This window comes from Myotis brandtii, unplaced genomic scaffold, assembly GCF_000412655.1.
Source record: "Myotis brandtii unplaced genomic scaffold, ASM41265v1 scaffold406, whole genome shotgun sequence".
NCBI classification, from domain to species: Eukaryota; Metazoa; Chordata; class Mammalia; order Chiroptera; family Vespertilionidae; genus Myotis; species Myotis brandtii.
The window spans coordinates 41,756-60,179 of NW_005365599.1; the positions used below are offsets into that span (position 1 = coordinate 41,756).

The 18,424-nt window shown below is 40.6% G+C and overlaps 1 protein-coding gene across 2 annotated transcripts in view; it reads right to left on the minus strand.

Moving 5' to 3' along the window:
• Positions 1-212: 212 nt before the first annotated feature.
• QTRTD1 (queuine tRNA-ribosyltransferase domain containing 1) overlaps positions 213-18,424 on the minus strand; it is a 21,107-nt gene continuing 2,895 nt past the window's right edge. For both annotated transcript variants that reach the window (XM_005873299.2, XM_005873301.2), the window contains exons 3-9: positions 17,987-18,042; positions 15,790-15,866; positions 13,613-13,825; positions 8,672-8,871; positions 6,173-6,324; positions 3,411-3,528; positions 213-1,767 (exon numbers count right to left, since the gene is read on the minus strand). In XM_005873299.2, the coding sequence (XP_005873361.1) occupies positions 1,536-1,767; positions 3,411-3,528; positions 6,173-6,324; positions 8,672-8,871; positions 13,613-13,825; positions 15,790-15,866; positions 17,987-18,042 (1,048 nt within the window). In that variant the 3' untranslated portion in view covers positions 213-1,535. The remainder of the gene's footprint in view (positions 1,768-3,410; positions 3,529-6,172; positions 6,325-8,671; positions 8,872-13,612; positions 13,826-15,789; positions 15,867-17,986; positions 18,043-18,424) is intronic.

The following is an 18,424-nucleotide window of genomic DNA, read 5'->3' on the forward strand; positions in this document are numbered from 1 at the left end:
AACAAAAAACAAAGGCCTCTTTTTGGTTCTGTTGTTGTTTTGACAAAAACTATGCGTATAAATGTCTGTATATATTTTAAATTAATTTTTAGGGAGAGGGAGAAAAAGAGAGAGAGAGAGAGATCAATGTGAGAGCAAAACATTGATTGGCTGCCTTCTGCATGCCCCACACCAGGGATCGAGCCCACAACCCAAGCATGTACCCTGATTGGGGATCGAACAAGCAACTTTCGGTGCATGGAACAATGCCCAACCAACTGAGCCACACCAGACAGGGCTGTGTAGGTATGTTCTTATAGAAAACTTCATAAATATAGAAAAATATACAAATCACTGTCACAACCATCAACATGAATGTCACTCCTTTGGGAAGAGTAAAAAAACTCACAGGATCAGAGATGATCCAGGAAGGTCTTTCCAGCCTCAGGATCTGCTAATGCCAATTCACCAGCCACTTCAAAATCCACAGCCAAACCTCTTTTTAGACTCTGAAATGTCTCTAGTATTGCCTGACTCCTGGCTCCGCTGCATTTTCATCAGATCAATGGTGATCAATAAGCAAGAACTATAAGTAAGGTTATGACTCTGATCTATAACTATTTGTTTCCCAAATATTAGAGTTAGATGGAATCTCAGAAGTTCATTTAGTCCTATCCACATGCCTGTCCCCAATTATTCAGGAGGAAACAGGCATGAAGAGGTAGGTGGGTAGCACTGAACCCCAATCCTCTAACTGCCAGTCCAAAGCTCTATCCAAGTGAACATATGGTGGAGGAATCTCCCCAAGTGATGAGGCTACAGTTATTATGTGGTCAGACTATTATTGAACCTAAAGGGCAGACTATAGTGGACCTGCACAACCAGACGCAGCTAGGGAAGCTTCCAGTTAGCTCTAGGGAGACAAGTCAGAAATAGACCATGTAGCCAAACGAAGGAGTGTGCATTGGAGCAATCCGTCAGAGGAGCAATGTGTGAGCCCCACGTTCCATGGAGATGTGCGCCTGGTTAAATCGAAAGAGCCACTGCTGACTGACTATTCTGCTGGAGCAGCTTGGAAGGCAGAAGTACCCAAAAGAGGCCCCTGAGCACATGGAATTAAAGAAAACGCCTGAATGAAGCAGATTCCTTCTCCAGTCAATAGGCATGAGGCCACAAGGCCATGCTGCTCATGACCAATCATCTCCCTTCAAGCTCCAATGCAACTCAGTGTACCCTCAGAATCTCATCACTGCCACTTCAAGGCTGTCTCTTCACATCTAAGGCTTCTGACTAAACAAATCTCTACTGACTAAAAGAGTTAGCACAGAAATATTAAAGGTCATGGTTCAATTCTTTCTGATCAATCCAGGTCACTTAAGTCTTCAGAAAAAAGCTCTTTAGCCTCCTGTGGGCAGAGTTTGGTACAGACGTTCCTTATCTGAGCAGATCGTATTCTCAAATATAAACGATGAAAGCTAAGATCGTTTCTTGTTCTCTGCTTCCCACATAACAACAGTGGTACTGGCTCAATGTGAAGTCAGACCTGTATGCCAGGCTCAAGATGCTTGCCTGCGGATGAGCTCCTTCAGCTGTGCCAGCCTGTCACTCTTCAGTGCTTCCCGGATAGAGTGGAAAAATCCAAAGTAGTGTTCAAAGTTGTGTATCATAAGCAGGACTCCGGCCAACAGTTCATTGGTGACCAGCAGGTGATGAATGTAAGCACGAGTGTGGTTCTTACAGCAGTAACAGGAACACCCTCTCACCAATGGGTCAAAGTCCTCCCGGTACCTGAGAAAGGAAGTTAGAATGACATTCCAGAAAGTGAGGAATATACGAACTCCACAACCTAGGCTGCCTATTCTGCTGGTGCATAACGAATATGGCTAATAGCATCACTGCTAAATGTACTGCTGGGCACCTGCTTAAGAGGGCAATGTGGCCCCAGTCAGCAGAACACAATGAGCCAGGGACTCAGCAGTCCTCCTCAGCTGGATATAACCTCTAGCCTGAGGCTTACAAGGGAGCAGCAAAGGGAGTCCTGTGTTCGCTCCCTCAGGCTGAGCACTGTCAGTCACACTGTAATAACAGGAACGCTGTTCTGATGAATGCACATTTCTCCTTTGGCCACCAGAACTAGTATCAGAAGACAAGGTCTGACCTTTCACTTGCATAGCGTTTTGCAGTTTACAAACCACTTTTTTATATACTATCTCTTTAATCTCATCAACCACCCTTGGAGACAGGCATTTTTGTTGTCATTTTACTGATGAGGACCACTAAGGGGGCTATGAGGAGGGCTCTGAAGCTACAATGCCTGGGTTTGATTCCTGGATCAGAGCTTACTTGGACAAGTCACTTAACCTCCCTCTGTTTTTGTTTCCTCATCTATGATGGTAACAGTGCCCACCTTACAGAGCTGTTCCCCGGATTAAATGAGTGAATATAGGAAAAGGCTTGGACACTGCTGAGCACACACTAAGCACGATATGTGCTACCTTTTATCAGCTATTAAAACGCAGTCAAATGACCTGGCCAGTGTCACACAGGCACGAGCAGTGCTGGGATCCCAACTCCCAAGTCTCCGTAACTTCCAATCTAGCGCTGATATAAGAAAACTCCCATTTCCAGCTAAATCTATAACATACAGAGAACTTTAGTGGTAACCATTCATATTACCGTAACATTTAAAAAATAGAAATGAAACTCCTTGGCTATTTTTTAAGACGTTAAATGTGGTAAACATTATTTCACACCTACAATCAAGAAGCCCCTAGAGAATAGATGAAAACTAGGATTTTCATATTCTTTCATAAGCTTTCAAATCTGAACTATTACTAGATAGGCATTATCATAGTAAGTTCCTTAAAATTTTTAAAAATGTTGTATTTTATCTTGAAATCCCTATTTTGTTCTGTCATTATTTAAAGTAATTGGAAGGAGTAAAAGACAGCAAACAATGGGTTTGGTCTAACCTTTATGACAGCTCTTCTTTTTTTTAAATTAAATCTTTATTGTTCAGGTTACATTTGTTCCTCTTTTTTCCCCCCCATAACTCCCCTCCTCCCAGTTCCCGCCCCACCCTCCGCCCTCACTCCCCACCCACTGTCCTCATCCATAGGTGCACGATTTTTGTCCAGTCTCTTCCCGCATCTCCCATTCCCCTTTCCCCGCCAAGAATAGTCAGTATGACAGCTCTTCTTAAACAATAGTTAACTAGGCTCAGTTTTCTGATAAGACAAAGTACACAACTTCCTCTGCAGAAAAAGGACTTTCTGAAACTGAATTTGAGAAGGCCTAACTAATACCCAACTATAAATATTTTATAAAGTCATAAACCGAAAAGGGAACAGTAATGTAAACTTTTAAAACAGATTGAAATTTAAAAGTCAGAAATCAATATCTAAACTAAAAAAAAAAAAAAAAATCCTTACTTTTTTTCCTTCAGATTAATTTCAAATGATGTCATTTCTTGGTTGCCACTGGCTGTTTTCATTTTCTTTGACTGATCCACATATTGTTTTTCTTCCTGAGTCCCATTTTGTTGTAATACTGAAGGAGAAACCAACAAAAAGTCTTGAATGAAAGTCAGATAAAGAGTGGCCTTTGGGAGTATCTTATTTTAGTTGCTATTTCATGCCCTTAGACTCTGAAATTCCACTCCTGAATCCTATCTCAAGGAAATGACATAAGAAAAATAGCAATATGGCCCTAGCCGGTTCGGCTCAGTGGATAGAGTGTCAGCCTGCGGACTGGAGAGTCCTGGGTTCAATTCCGGTCAAGGGTACATACCTTGGTTGCAGGCTTGATGCCTGGCCCTGGTTGAGGTGCATGCAGGAGGTAACCAATCAATGTCCCTCTCATCATTGATGTTTCTGTCTCTCTCTCCCTCTCTCCCCCCCTTTCTCTCTGAAAGCAATAAAAATATATTTAAAAAGAAAAATAGCAATATGTATAAGGTGATCACAGACCCATTATCTATAAATCTATAATATCAAAATTTGGAGATTCAACAATATCTAAACAAATTATGGTTATAAGTACATAATATAATCTTACTGTCAAGAAATGATTTTTAAAAACTAGTTACTGTGTTTATGTGAATAATGTGTGTGTTGAAGTTATGTCGTATCTTAATGCACATGCAAACTAATTGGGCTTTATAACTGCCTATGTTCCAAATAGATTGAAAGTAGAATATGGTTTAAATTTGTGTACTCTGTATGGAGACTCCAGTCCTCCAGGGAACTCAGATTATCCAGAATTACATGGGGACTTGAATTATTCCCCTGAACTCTTTGCTTTAAGAAAAAAACATTCCTGTAACGTGGGGATAAGGATACATATGTAATAACTTAATCAATAAAAACAAACAAACAAACAAACAAACAAAAATGGTTATTCCAGTCAAAAAAAAAAAGAAAAAAACGTTCCTGGTTTACAAGAGAAGCACCAGTTCCCAAGCACAGAGCCAGCTGCCTTAAACAGGGACAAGTAGATGAGTATTTCTAGGAACAAGTAATAACAATCTCAGGGTTGGCCCAAGGAGAATGGGCAGATGGTCCTAGGAAGGTAATTTGGTCCAAGTTAAAGGAAAAAGAGGATGCGACCTGAGCATTGAGCCCAGGGCTATACTTTGCTGCCATGAATTTGCGTGGTGACATGGGAACCCATAAAAGCCTGGCTTTTGGGAAATCCTTCTCACCGAGGGAATTGCTGTCTACATTAGACAACTTATTCCTTTGTAATTTTCACTTTGTAATTGGCAAAGGACTATAAATTACTATACACACAAGTGTGATTAATAATACTTTAATAAGAATGTTCAAACGATTTCAATTTTCCTAATCATAAATAAAAAGCTTTCTCTGGCCAAAGAGGAACAATATCAGGTTCTTTTTCAATTTTGCATATACATGGTACGGAATGACTAATAGCTACCTATGTCCTTGTGGAAATAATTAAGCTTGTAAATAAAGTCATGAACATTTATAAAGTGTTTATGGTACACCTACCCACATACATTATATTCTGGTCTAAAAGACAGTAAAATTGACTTCCTATATATATAAGAATTTGGCCAACCTGATTTACTTTGTTTTCTGAGTAATTCCAATTAGATCAGTGATTCCCAAAGTGGGGCTACCACCCCCTGGTAGGCGCTGCAGCGATCCAGGGGGGCGGTGATGGCCACAGGTGCATTTGGGGGCGATGAGTAACTGCTATTAAAATTTAAAAAAAATTAATTTCCAGGGGCTGAGTAATGTTTTTTCTGCAAAGGGGGCGGTAGGCCAAATAAGTTTGGGAACCACTGAATTAGATTAACGCTTAAGTTGCTCTATAAAAGTGTAACATCTTCTGAATGAAATTTTGATAACTTATGGGGAATAAAATGAACCTTTAAATGAAGTCTCTAGCCCTAGTCAAATTTAAGGTTGGCGGTGACAGAGGACGAGTTCAAAGGACAGCAGGACGGGAAAGGACCGCACACCTAGGGAGGCCCGAGGAAACACTGGGCATGCAACATTCTCGGGAAAAACTGGGCAGGTGCTTCAAGGGACCCGGCCCAAAGTCAGCATCACGATTCCTTTATTACTGCCAGTTAAATGGCAGAATCGGAAACTGATTTTCCTGACTTCTGAATAACTAAACAATAAAATAAAATGGCAGTGTTCAAAGCAATAATCGCAGCGGAAAACAGCTTTCACATCTCAGTGTGCACAAAAAAGCAAAAGTAACGCTAGGATCAGGGTGGTGAGACTCCCTGTATTTTAATAGCAAAGGATTTGCAAAAAGCAGACAAGAACTCTTTTGTGAAAAAACAAATTAACTTTTACCAAGCAGTTCAAGGTTTTCTTTTCTTAGATTTTCATCACTATTCACTCTGAATGGTCTTTTTCAGGCTGTTAATAGAAGAGGTTTTGTGTGTGTGTTGTGGGGTTTTTTTTTGTTTTTGTTTTTTGCTTCTGCTAACTCCAAAATTACCTGCTAATATTGATGAGCTATGTGTAATAGTATTAAGTACCTGGGTTGTGTGGACCAACATGCCAGAGCATACAGATAAGAAACAAAGATGAAGTTTTATAAAAGGCTGGCTTTATAATATGCACATATTTCTGGCTGGCATCACAAGCCAAAACTGATAGGAAACAGAAGAAAGTTAGGATAACACTGAGATGAACTTCAAAAGACCTACATGTCTGCTCAGGATTCGGCTGGTAATCAAAGCTGAAAGTCAGGGCACCTCCCCGCTCTGTCACTTGATAAGGGAAAAAACTCTCAAATAAGTCCACTCCTCTTTCAATACACTCGAGCACCTCATCTGGCAGGCTAACGCCACAGATGAGCCTGTGAAAATAAGAACACTGACATGAGGACAATGCCAGGACTCAATGAGGGCATTAAAATAATAATGAAAACCATCAGTCATAGTTAGCATGGCAGGCAGCAAATAATAAGATGTGGTGGAAAGAACCTTTACTTGGGAGGCAGACAGAGCTGGGCTAGAGAGCTCTGCTATTAATTTACTTGCTGTGTTCTTTGGGAAAGTTTCTTAACCTCTCTGAGTTTTTGTTTTCTCATTTTAAAAACTAGAGGTCTGATGCATGAAATTCATACAAGAGTAGGCCTTCCTTCCCCTGGCTGCTGGCACCGGCTTCCCTCCGCCCCGGTTTTTGTCCTGAAGGACGTCAGGTCTAATTAGCATATTACCCTTTTATTATTACAGATAAGAGCATTAATACATACCTCACAGAATTGTTGGGAGAACTAATGAGATATTTGAAAAAGCACAGTGTAAAGGTTAGTTTTCTTCCTCCTCTCATCTGTGCTGAACAACTTCCCTAGTCTTAGACTGAACTTTTATAGCCTACCTATCCACATGGATTTTTTTAAGAGTGCAAAGCTGTGTGCTTTAGTTCCCCCTCAAATACTTCTATGTTTTAACTGTATGTTGCCTATAATTCATTTTTATAATTGGTTCCAGAAAGGCATTTTTATCATAGGTTCATTTACAAAGCAACTCTTGCTCTCAGAATTTCAACTATGCCCATAGAATCTAGGAATCTAGTTGGCCTTATTTATGCTTCTTTATATTTTCACCATGAATAAAATGTCTGCATGGTGGGATGAGGTGGTAATTTTAGAGGTATGGGCAAGGCATTCTGAGAATATTAATACTCAACCAAGGTTTTACCACTAAAACAACACCGGAAGATGCTAGATCAGGGCTGGTTGGCTGCTGTTTTTTATGTTTGTTTTTCTACCCATAGTTCCTTTTATGAACTGGCAGAGAAAAGCTTACAGACTCTCTGATTTCTAAAAGAAGTCCAAAAAAGGCTTATGTAATATTAAACAACCAGAACCCTTAAATATACTGTTTTTTCTGACTACAGTTTCCCTCAAGTAACGTAATGTCTTAGACCTCCTCTCCAACTGAAGCTGGAGTTTCTACACACTTATAGAAAGAAAAACAATCCCAGCTTTCAAATCCAGTAACAGACATCTGTGAGCACTTAACTCAGAGAAGTCCAGAAAAAGACTAGAAATACTAACGCTAAATTGTAGTCTGTACCGGAATGGACTAGGAGGGGGAGCAATGAATACAGACAATGGGGTTAAAATCAGGGCAAATGCTGCCTGGGGTGATGAAAAGATATCATTCTGGCTGGTGTTTACACAAGTGTGTGTGTGTAAAAAGTCATCAAGCTCTGCATAAGATTCACACACTTTACTGAAAGTTATAACTGTTTTTAAAAAGTAGTAAAATTGCATGTTAGATACTAGCCCGGGGTATAAAGCAGCACATCATAATCAGACCTCTTATGATATCTATAGGAAAGAGCATAAATATTCACACCAAGTGGGAAAAAGACTATTCTTTAAAAACACAAAATTGGGGGTAGTCTAATAAGACATCAGCTGCACTCCGAAACTTGGGACTTTTAGCTTTGAATCATGTAGATCATCCCTTCTCACCAGCACACAGTAAAACCTGGGATTTATGGAAAGAACCACAGTGTTGCCGGCCCCCTCAATTTCAAAATATGATACCACTGCCTCAAATCTACGAAGTTCTTATTAGTAGTGCCCATCTTCATTCTGCTAGGCAGCACAGATTCATCCTCAGCTCTCCCTGAGGAAGGCCAGAGTCCCCACAGCTTATACCTGTCCCTGGAAACCATGTTCTAATGCATAGGAACAGTGCTTGCATTTAGCACAAGAATGAGGAGAAACAGTATGACACTTGTCCTCACTTAGAATGAGCATCAAATAAATTCATTCATATGGCAACTGTCCTCTAGTCTACATCCTGAACCAACCACAGGACAGCCTCGATGGAAATTCCCCCTGTGGTCAGCCTCAGCAGACTCAGACCAGAAAGGACATCACCAAAACATTGAAAGAGCCCTAACTGGGAGCGTTGGCCTGCGGACTGAAGGGCCCCAGGTTCTATTCCGGTCAAGGGCATGTACCTTGGTTGCGGGCACATCCCCAGTAGGGAGTGTGCAGGAGGCAGCTGATTGATGTTTCTAACTCTCTACCCTCTCCCTTCCTCTCTGTATAATCAATAAAATATATTTTTTTTTAAAAACATCGAAAGACATGCCCATGTATAGACTGCACAATACTCAACCCCCAGCACTCCTGTTCTGCCGCCCATGAAGCTCAGCCAGCATCCTCACTCAGCACTAGCCTCGGTTTGTCTTCCGGCAGCTCCGTGGTAACTGACGACAGCAAGTCCAGTCTAGCGTCCAGAGTTGTTGGGTTCCCTTGAAAGCCATCCAGAAGGAAGCCACCTACAGGCCGCTTGGCTGTCTCTCGTGCTGACCTCAGCCTCTCCTCCATCACATCTCCACCTTCAATCACTCCAATGATCGTACTTTTCTGAAGGACCTAAGGTAAAAAAGGACTGAACAATTTTAACCGTTTCCAGGAGTGGAGATCTTTGTCTAAAATCTAAATGAACCTTACAATGAAGCCCAATGGACAGACAAGATCTCAGTGGGAAGCACGCAGGGAATGGTGCTGTCTCTGCTTCGAAGAGCACAATTTGAAAGCCACCCAAGTATGAAAAGACTGTGTGGAGAAACTGAAGCAATCGGCAAACGCAGCCATGCTTTAGCTTAGATTAAATTAAATGCATGCTGAGCAGGTACAAGAGGATAAAGACAAAGGGATAGTTTCAATATGTTTAAATGACTATCCAGGCCTGCTTGAGGTCCCCACCACGTCATTATTAATTAGAGTCAACTTTAAGAACTTCTAAACTATTTGGTTGGGACAATGGACTATACATTTGGAAAACAAAAACAAAACAAAAAAACCCCTACTGCACACCATCCTTAAAAGTAAAACTAAACATAAAAAAATATAGTTATGCAAGTATTAGAAGAATATATTAAATATTTTTTTAATCTTGGTCTAAGGAAGGCCTTCCTAAGCAACCTAAAGCTTACAGTCAAAGGCTGACATATTTCAGTACAAAAACATTAAACCTTCTCTAGTAAAATATACTATCAACTTACTCTTTGGAGGAATAGGTAAACATCTACACCACAGAAAAAGCTCCAAAAATCCTCTAAGGAAATGACAACCCTATTGAAATCTAGACAGATATGTAAATATGAACTTCCGAAAAAGAAATGTAAATGCCCTGTACACATATGGAGAGCTTACCAAACCTCACACAGTGAGGAAATGCAAATTGGAAACAATTAGATACCATTTTTGCCCATCACACTGACAAAAAAGCTCAAAGATAACAACACAGTGAAAGTGAAAGTGAAAAATGTACTTACATACCCCGATAACTAGAAAGTAAAAATTAGTCCAGCCTCATGGGAGGGCATGTACACAACACGTATCACAATGTCTGTGGTTTCATCTTTATATCCTAAAATTTCACTTCTACAAAGTTCTACAAATATATTCACGAGGAAAGAGTTTCAAGATATTGTTAAGCAAGGAACAAGGAAATTTCTGAACATATGATTGTACTCATGTTATAAAAACCACATATATATGTAATAATTATGTGTATGTCACTCTAAATATAAGCTTCGCAAGGAAATACACAAGTCAACAGTGGCTCTCTGGTAGAACAGAGGGGTGGGGAGGGAGCCTGGGAGGCTGTGAAGAGGGAATTTTGCTTCTTAAACAGGAGGGGCATCATCACACTATTCCTCCAGAAAGAACACTTTGGATATTGTGTGGAGAGTGAATTAAGAGGGAGTATGGCTAAAGGATGGGGCAGGAGGCAATGTAATAACCCAGGTAAAAGTCCAAGAGGACCTGGTCTAAGGCAGTGCCAGTGAGGTGAAGAGGGGTGGATCTGAAACCTCATCAAGTGGTACAATCAACAACTGATTAGTTGTCCAAGAAGAGGATGAGGACAGTCTAGGTCCTAGACCAGCCGTGGGCAAACTACGGCCCGCGGGCCGGATCCGGCCCGTTTGAAATGAATAAAACTAAAAAAAAAAAAAAAAGACCATACCCTTTTATGTAATGATGTTTACTTTGAATTTATATTAGTTCACACAAACACTCCATCCATGCTTTTGTTCCGGCCCTCCGGTCCAGTTTAAGAACCCATTGTGGCCCTCAAGTCAAAAAGTTTGCCCACCCCTGTCCTAGACTCTAGGATGACTCCTGGCTCCTTTTTGGAAGTCCAGGGAGATGCTGAGAAGAGCAGACAGATAATCCTAAAAAAAAAAAAAAAAAATAGTGAGCCCTAACCGGTTTGGCTCAGTGGATAGAGCATCAGCCTGCGGACTGAAGGGTCCCATGTTCGATTCCGGTCAAGGGCATGTACCTTGGTTGCGGGCACATCCCCAGTTAGGGGGTGTGTGCAGGAGGCAGCTGATCGATGTTTCTCTCTCATTGATGTTTCTAACTCTCTATCCCTCTCCCTTCCTCTCTGTAAAAAATCAATAAAATATATTTTTTAAAAAAATAGTGAGGCTGAGACAAGATGAACATCCTGTTTTGTGTATTCTGAGTTTGAGGTATCAGTGGGACATACACATTTAGCCACGGCAGAGGCCTGATTATGGACATGTGAGATACACAAATGTGAGTGCCCAGGCTAGAACGGTAGACCCTTGGCACTGGGCAGCCACTCCCGACTCTTGCTTCCCCGGCAGACATACCTAACAGACCACTCTCTTCCTGCTCGTACCAGGCACAGCTCCAAGCACCTTGGGATGAAACCTGTTTGCCATCTACGGCCTAGGGAATGTATAAAGAAGAAAAGAAGTCCAACAACAGAACCTTGGGGAGCCTCAACACTTAGGGCACTCAGAATAAGAGGATCCAGTGAATAAGCGGGGAAGGAATCATTGGAAAAGGAAAAGATGTATACAAAGCAGAGTTACACAGGCTTGCTCCTTTGTGTGAATGACACAGCCCTATCTGAGAAATTCCCTTTCATGGGTATAAGAAGCAGGGTCACATATAGTTATTGTCTAAAATGGAACACATTTGCCCTGACCAGTTTGGCTCAGTGGATAGAGCGTCAGCCTGCAGACTGAAGGGTCCCAGGTTCGATTCCGGTCAAGGGCATGTACCTTGGTTGCGGCCATATCACCAGTAGGGGGTGTGCAGAAGGCAGCTGATGGATGTTTCTCTCTCATCGATGTTTCTAACTCTCTATCCCTCTCCCTTTCTCTCTGATGGATGTTCTCTCATCGATGTTTCTAACTCTCTATCCCTCTCCCTTTCTCTCTGTAAAAAAATCAATAAAATATATTTTTAAAAAAATAAAAATTAAAAATAAAATTGAACACATTAAAGAGTATAGGAGGCACTATTAATAACCATATCAAGACAACAGCATAAACATAAGGGGTACAGAGAGGAATCCCAGCATTTGACTGACACACGAAAATAGTGTGAAATGGTGAGGCTGAGTATACATAGAAGAAAGACTTGAGGAGCATCTGGCCTTTCTAATAACCATGTCCTGTCATACTCTGTCCTTTTTACTCATCAAACATTACTCATTTACAAGGATAATTACTGGCTCAAAACAATGGCTAGTGAGCAACACTAGCAATTCAGACCCACAGCAGTGTCCCAGGCTGAACTCCTATGGCAGATACTGAGAGTTCTATTCTGAATGACAACTAAGTTTCCTCTCATTATTTTGTGTATACTAACTGTATTAGTCAAATTACATTTTTATGGGTAAACTCAAAATGACAATGTTCCTCCAACGGAAGCACCTGCCACAGTGGGAACTGATCGGAGCTCAGGACGACCACCTAAATCGTCAGACCCTGATTCTCCCCTCTGGTCACTATCTCCTGAACTCCTACCTCCTCTGCGTTCTCCTAGTGAACGCGTCCTTTTCCAACGTCACTACCAACTCTGCTATCGGGAGCCCTTATTTACAGCTACAGCTCCTTCCCCAGCCATCATAACCATTCACCATCAGTATTTACGGAGGGTGTCAGGAATTTTGCTACATGATGAAGATACAAAAATAACACACAGAAATTGAGCTTAAGGAGGTCAAAGTTAATAAAGACAAACACATAAATCATTGCAGCACAATATGATCGGGGCTATAATATAGCTACATCCAAATGAAAGGAGTGACAAAGAGTGAAAAGAACTTCCTGGGAGGGTCAGAGGCAGTTTCCTCAAATGAAAACAATGGAATAAATGAGCCGGAGCTGGAAGCAAGAGAAACATGGCTGAGAATAAGAAAAAAGCAGCAGACCAGAAGGAAGTCTGCATGCAGGCACAGTGCCCTGAAACAGGAAATGCCTCAGGGAACTGCAAGTGCCAGCCACAGAGAAAGTAGGCCACACTGGGTGGAGAAACAGGCAGAGGCCAGGTCTGCAGGCCGTCCACGCCATGTAAGAGCTGAAGTGGAGAACCTCAAATTCTTTTAGGAAAGTGGGCAACCGGTTCATGTTTGTGCTTTACGAAGATCTCCTGGATGGCAGGGCTGAAGAAGGACTGGGTGGAATGGAGAACAGAGGCAGAAAGAACAACTAAATAGTTATTTACATAAGAAAATCTGAAGTTATGAGGCCTTAAGATGGTGATAAGGGCGGTGAGGGGGCAGATTCTAGGTATATTTAGGGAGATGGTATCAAAGGGGAGTGAATATTGGAGATTAAATCGGAAATTGAAAGGAGTCTTGAAAGACTCAACTTTCTGTGTTGAGAAACTTGGTGGCTGCCAAAAACTGAAGCAGAGCATTGATAGAGAGCAAAAGGAAGAAGAGGTTTGAAGAGAAAAGATACGGAGTTTCTTCTCTGAGTTTAAGATGTACATGAGGAATATTCTAGTAATAGAGCCCAGCTAAAGCTCTGTAGTTATGCGATCCTGAAGCTAAGCAGTGTGATCTTGATTGTACCTAGTATTTTAGAACTATCAGCAATAAAAAAAAAAACTAAGGGGAGACTGCCTAATGAGAACACATACAGTGGGATGTAAAGAGAACCTTAGACAGAATCCTAGAGAGCAATTATAATTAATGGGTCAGGAAAAAAAGAGTAGGAGAGCATACAAGAGACCAAGAAGCAAGGAGCAGAGAAGTAGGAAGAACAGAAGAGGCAGTGTCATGCAATGGCAATTAGCAAGAGTTTCAAAGAAAGAGTAGCAGTGAGATGCACAGCTTTACCTCTGACTCTTCCTGCAGCCGCAGACAATGATCCAGGAATAGCAGCGATCGGTCAACAGACTTCCTGGCTCTTTTTATGGAACTTGCTTCCGCACAAGATGCTTCTCCATCTGAGAGGCACTGGAACCAGTCTGGCTGAAGGGCCTGCTGAATTGCCATGAACTTGGAAGCAGTCATTTCCACTCGTCCTCCAACACCCCACACAGACACAGACTGCCAATGAACAAGACGATGGGGAATTAGCAAAAGTGAAATGCAAATAACAGAATGCTAAAGCAATTCTGAATTTAATTCTTCTTTACAACTCGAAATGGTAGCAATTCAACATCCTAGACATGTGAGTAAAAGAAGGTTCCTATACTAAACTCCAAATTCTCTAAGAACCTTGTTGCTCACAGAGAATCCTTCAAGGGCCATACAAGCCAACGTCTGAGCTTGCTCCCAAGAATTGTTACACTTTCCTAGAAGCCCAGTCTTCCAGTCTCCCCCACCCCACTCTACCCATGCTGTTCCTGAATACACCGCAGACTTTGATTCTTCTGTCTTTAATCACATCGCTCCTTTTGACTGAAGTCCCTTCCCCTACTCCTTTGCCCGACCCTTCAAGACAGAGTTCAAATATCACCTACTCTAATGTGTTCCCCAAACTTCCCTGGCATGACCAATTGCCTCACCCACGTTCTTTCAGAAATGTGTGCTTACTTCTTTTATAGAAATGATAGCACTTAGCACACCATTGTATATTTGACTAGAGTATCCCAATTCATGTTGTGCCCCAAAAGCACAGTCTAGGGCCTTACACATCATTAAGCAATTACCAAGTTGAGTTACATACAAAATTATGTGCTAAGACATAAACCCCATAGTACATGAGAACTTCTATATCAGTGGTTCTCAACCTTCCTAATGCCACGACCCTTTAATACAGTTCCTCATGTTGTGGTGACCCCCAACCATAAAATTATTTTCATTGCTATTTCATAACTGTAATTTTGCTACTGTTATGAATCATAATGTAAATATCTGATATGCAGGATGTATTTTCATTGTTACAAATTGAACATAATTAAAGCATAGTGATTAATCACAAAAACAATATGTAATTATATATGTGTTTTCCGATGGTCTTAGGCGACCCCTGTGAAAGAGTCATTTGACCCCCAAAAGGGTCACGACCCACAGGTTGAGAACTGCTGCTCTATATGTTCCTTTGGTTACTTCTTCTACAGCTCCTCTCTTCTCTGAAAAGATTGACAAGGACATAGGTGGGGAAGCGACACGCAGTCTTTATTTTGGCATGTTTAAATGAATCCTCTCTCCTTTATAAATAGGGTAGATAAATGACATCAAAATATTTTCTTTTGAATACAAATTACAAAATAAAAAGAAGTGTAAAGCAGAAGAGTAATTTAAAATAGTAATCTTAGTAAGATTAATACATATTGTTGACATCAATAAATTGGGTGCAGGGAAAGGAATTGCATTTGTAAAGTAGTAGTGTATACATGGGTGGGCAAAGGAGGTTTGCAGTTATTCATATGAAAAAATATATAAGAATAAGTAATAATACAAGAATAAACTGTGTTTCACATACTCACAACTGTGAACCTCCTTCTGCCTACACTGTACTGAAACCTTGCCACAACACTGTCCTCAAGGACAATGCAATGGGGCCATGTCTCAAGAGAAAACTTTTAATGAAGTCCTTTTGATATTCCTCTTCACTAGCTAAAAGGTGGACCCAGTTTTTTTAAATTCTGTTCTAAAAACAAGCAGTATTACACTGAGGTTCCACTATATATAGTTGGACATGTGATAACACTCATCAGCAACTTTCCCCACTCCTCCTGAGGTTGTTAAAACTGCAAATAAAGCATGGTATCAAAAGACTACTGTTTTCTACCCTCATAGCAATTTCTTTTTTGGGAATGTACTTAACCCTTTTCCAGCCCCAAATTTTTGTAACAATGAGAAAGCTGAGGATACATTCTTTACCTTAACCCCATCCTCAGGCAGATCTCCTTTAACTCCTGTAAACCACCCATCCTACTATATTCATAAAAATAAAGAGAAGGCAAAAAGCGGTCAGGAATGGGCCAACATCCCAGGCAGAGGGATACAGGAGGCTGACTTCCTGGGACAAAGTTGTAGCCTTGGAGGAATGTCTGAGAACATACCTTGTTTGTTACATAACCAGCTGGGCAGGGGCTGACTGGATCGTGCAGGGAGCAGTACAAGAGCGATTCTGGCATGCCTGTATAAACATAAACAAGAACCCTTGAAAGCACTTATATCAACAATTACACTGTGTTGTACCAGAACAGCTTCATGATGTATACTGCTAGATAAAGCAACACTGAGCCCAGTAAATGGCTCATATATGCACTTAGAAGTACAGGAGGCCTGTCAACATGAATGAAAAATACTTTGAAACCCACTAATCTAAATGAATTAACTGCAAAGGTTCATTTTAATGACATAGTGCATTGCTACAAAGGGAAGGTATATCTTAAGGATGAGATACAATGAAAGTGTTTAATGACACGTTGACCCGACTCAATTTGCTTTGAAGACGAATTTAGTATCAATTATGTTCATTGTAGTTACTATGCAAGGGGAACTAGCTCCTGGAAAGATGAAATGATCTAATCCAGGGGTCCTCAAACTACGGCCTGCGGGCCACATGCAAATACAAATATTGTATTTGTTCCCGTTTTGTTTTTTTACTTCAAAATAAGATATGTGCAGTGTGCATAGGAATTTGTTCATAGTTTTTTTTCAAACTATAGTCTGTCCCTCCAACGGTCTGAGGGACAGTAAACTGGCCCCCTGTTTAAAAAGTTTGAGGACCCCTGATCTAATCAAAAGATAATCTCATTAATGATAAAGCCATCCCACATCATGAGTCCCTAGAGCAGTGATGGTGAACCTTTTGAGCTCAGTGTGTCAGCATTTTGAAAAACCCTAACTTAACTCTGGTGCCACGTCACATATAGAAATTTTTTGATATTTGCAACCATAGTAAAACAAAGATTTATATTTTTGATATTTATTTTATATATTTAAATGCCATTTAACAAAGAAAAATCAACCAAAAAAATGAGTTCGCGTGTCACCTCTGACACGCGTGTCATAGGTTCGCCATCACTGCCCTAGAGGCAGAATTAAAAGCTGTAGGATAGTGCAAATGAATCTCATTTTCAGTAAGTTTCACTGACTCAAGATGATAGTTTCTTAGGTTCTTTAGTCAAAAAAAGTTGTTTTAAAAAAAAAATCCAAAAAAAGTTTAGCTAACCATATGTGCTTAAATTTCATATGCTACCCTGCATTTTCATAAGAAAAAAAATAGAATTTCAATGAAAAAAGACCCCCAAAATAAAGCAAATTAAAAAAAAAAAATCTCTGCAGTTCTTCACCTCATTTTCCACAATCTCAACTGCTACAATTATCTGTAGGAAGCTTATATTAGCTATTTTCACTTAATTTTAGACTTGTATACTTTAAAGCTGGCTATTAAAACTGGTCTCATATCAAGAAAAACTATATTACATAAATTCCTCTACTGAAATATGGGGCCTTGTGACAAACAAGTCATCATGCAGTTTCTCTCATAAGCAGACGATTGAATAACCAATGGAAACAGGATTTTTATTCACTTAAGTGAGCCTTAGATATTGGAAAAAGCTTCAGGAGAAAATGGTCTGCAGAAGAATTTATTCTCTAGCTATCACTGCTAAGCTTTTCCTATAAATAAATGGACACATACCCCTGCATTTAAAATCCTAGTTCTGGACCAAAAGAAAACATTAACATATCAGAAGGTAGCAATACATAAACTCTTTGTCCTCTGCCTTATGTTTTAGGCCCAAACCTAACAAAACTCCTTTGGATCTTAGGGAGTTTCCATGCAGTGTCTCACTTCTAGGTCTTTGCTCTATGCCTGGAATATCTGCCCATACCTGTCTACTACCACCCCCTCCTGGCCTGGCTAACTCTTCCTTGATCCAGCTAAGGAGCCCCTCAACTTCTCTCTCAAAAATTCTTTCTTTACTCTGACCTCCTTCCAGCAGGTTATGTGCTTCTCCCTCTGGCTCTCATGATACATGTACATATCCCTAATCTTCAAATGTAGTCACCACTCTACTGGAATTACCTGTTTATTTTTATCCCAACTAGGTTCTGGGTTCCATGAGGGCAATAATTGTTCCCTATTCATCTTTGAATCCCCAATGTCTGGTTCTCAGATGCTCAATAAATGCTTACTAAATTAATGAACCAGCAAATGTATGAATGAAAGATCAAAGAATAAACAGCACCTCCAAACTCCAAATTAATACATCATAAGGCACACATGAATAACTTAATTAATTTTACCTATAAACTTTCCAACTCCTTCCTTATATTCTGTCAAGACTTCGTGATATTCTGCCCTGTAAGTAAAACAGAAAAATACATAATAATGAATCATTCCACAGACACTCGATACAACAACTGAAGTCCTCTTCTCACCCAAACATGCTACATGACAGTAAATGTAGTCTTGAACAACAAATACACCATTACTCAAGAGTCCCAACTCACCAGGCTAGATGTATTAGCCAGAGTAAAGGTTTTTAATCTGCAAGTGGTTCTGTGAGAAGAGAAACTGGCAAAGTTCAACTGCTCCAGAATATCTTGATTTCTTCTTCCCCATCCCCTTCCAAATCAGTTTATTATTAACACAACTAGAGGCCCAGTGCACAAATTCGTGCAGGGGTGGGTCCAGCAGGCCCGCCCCAATTGGGGCTTATGGGGGTGAGGGGGGGTGCCACA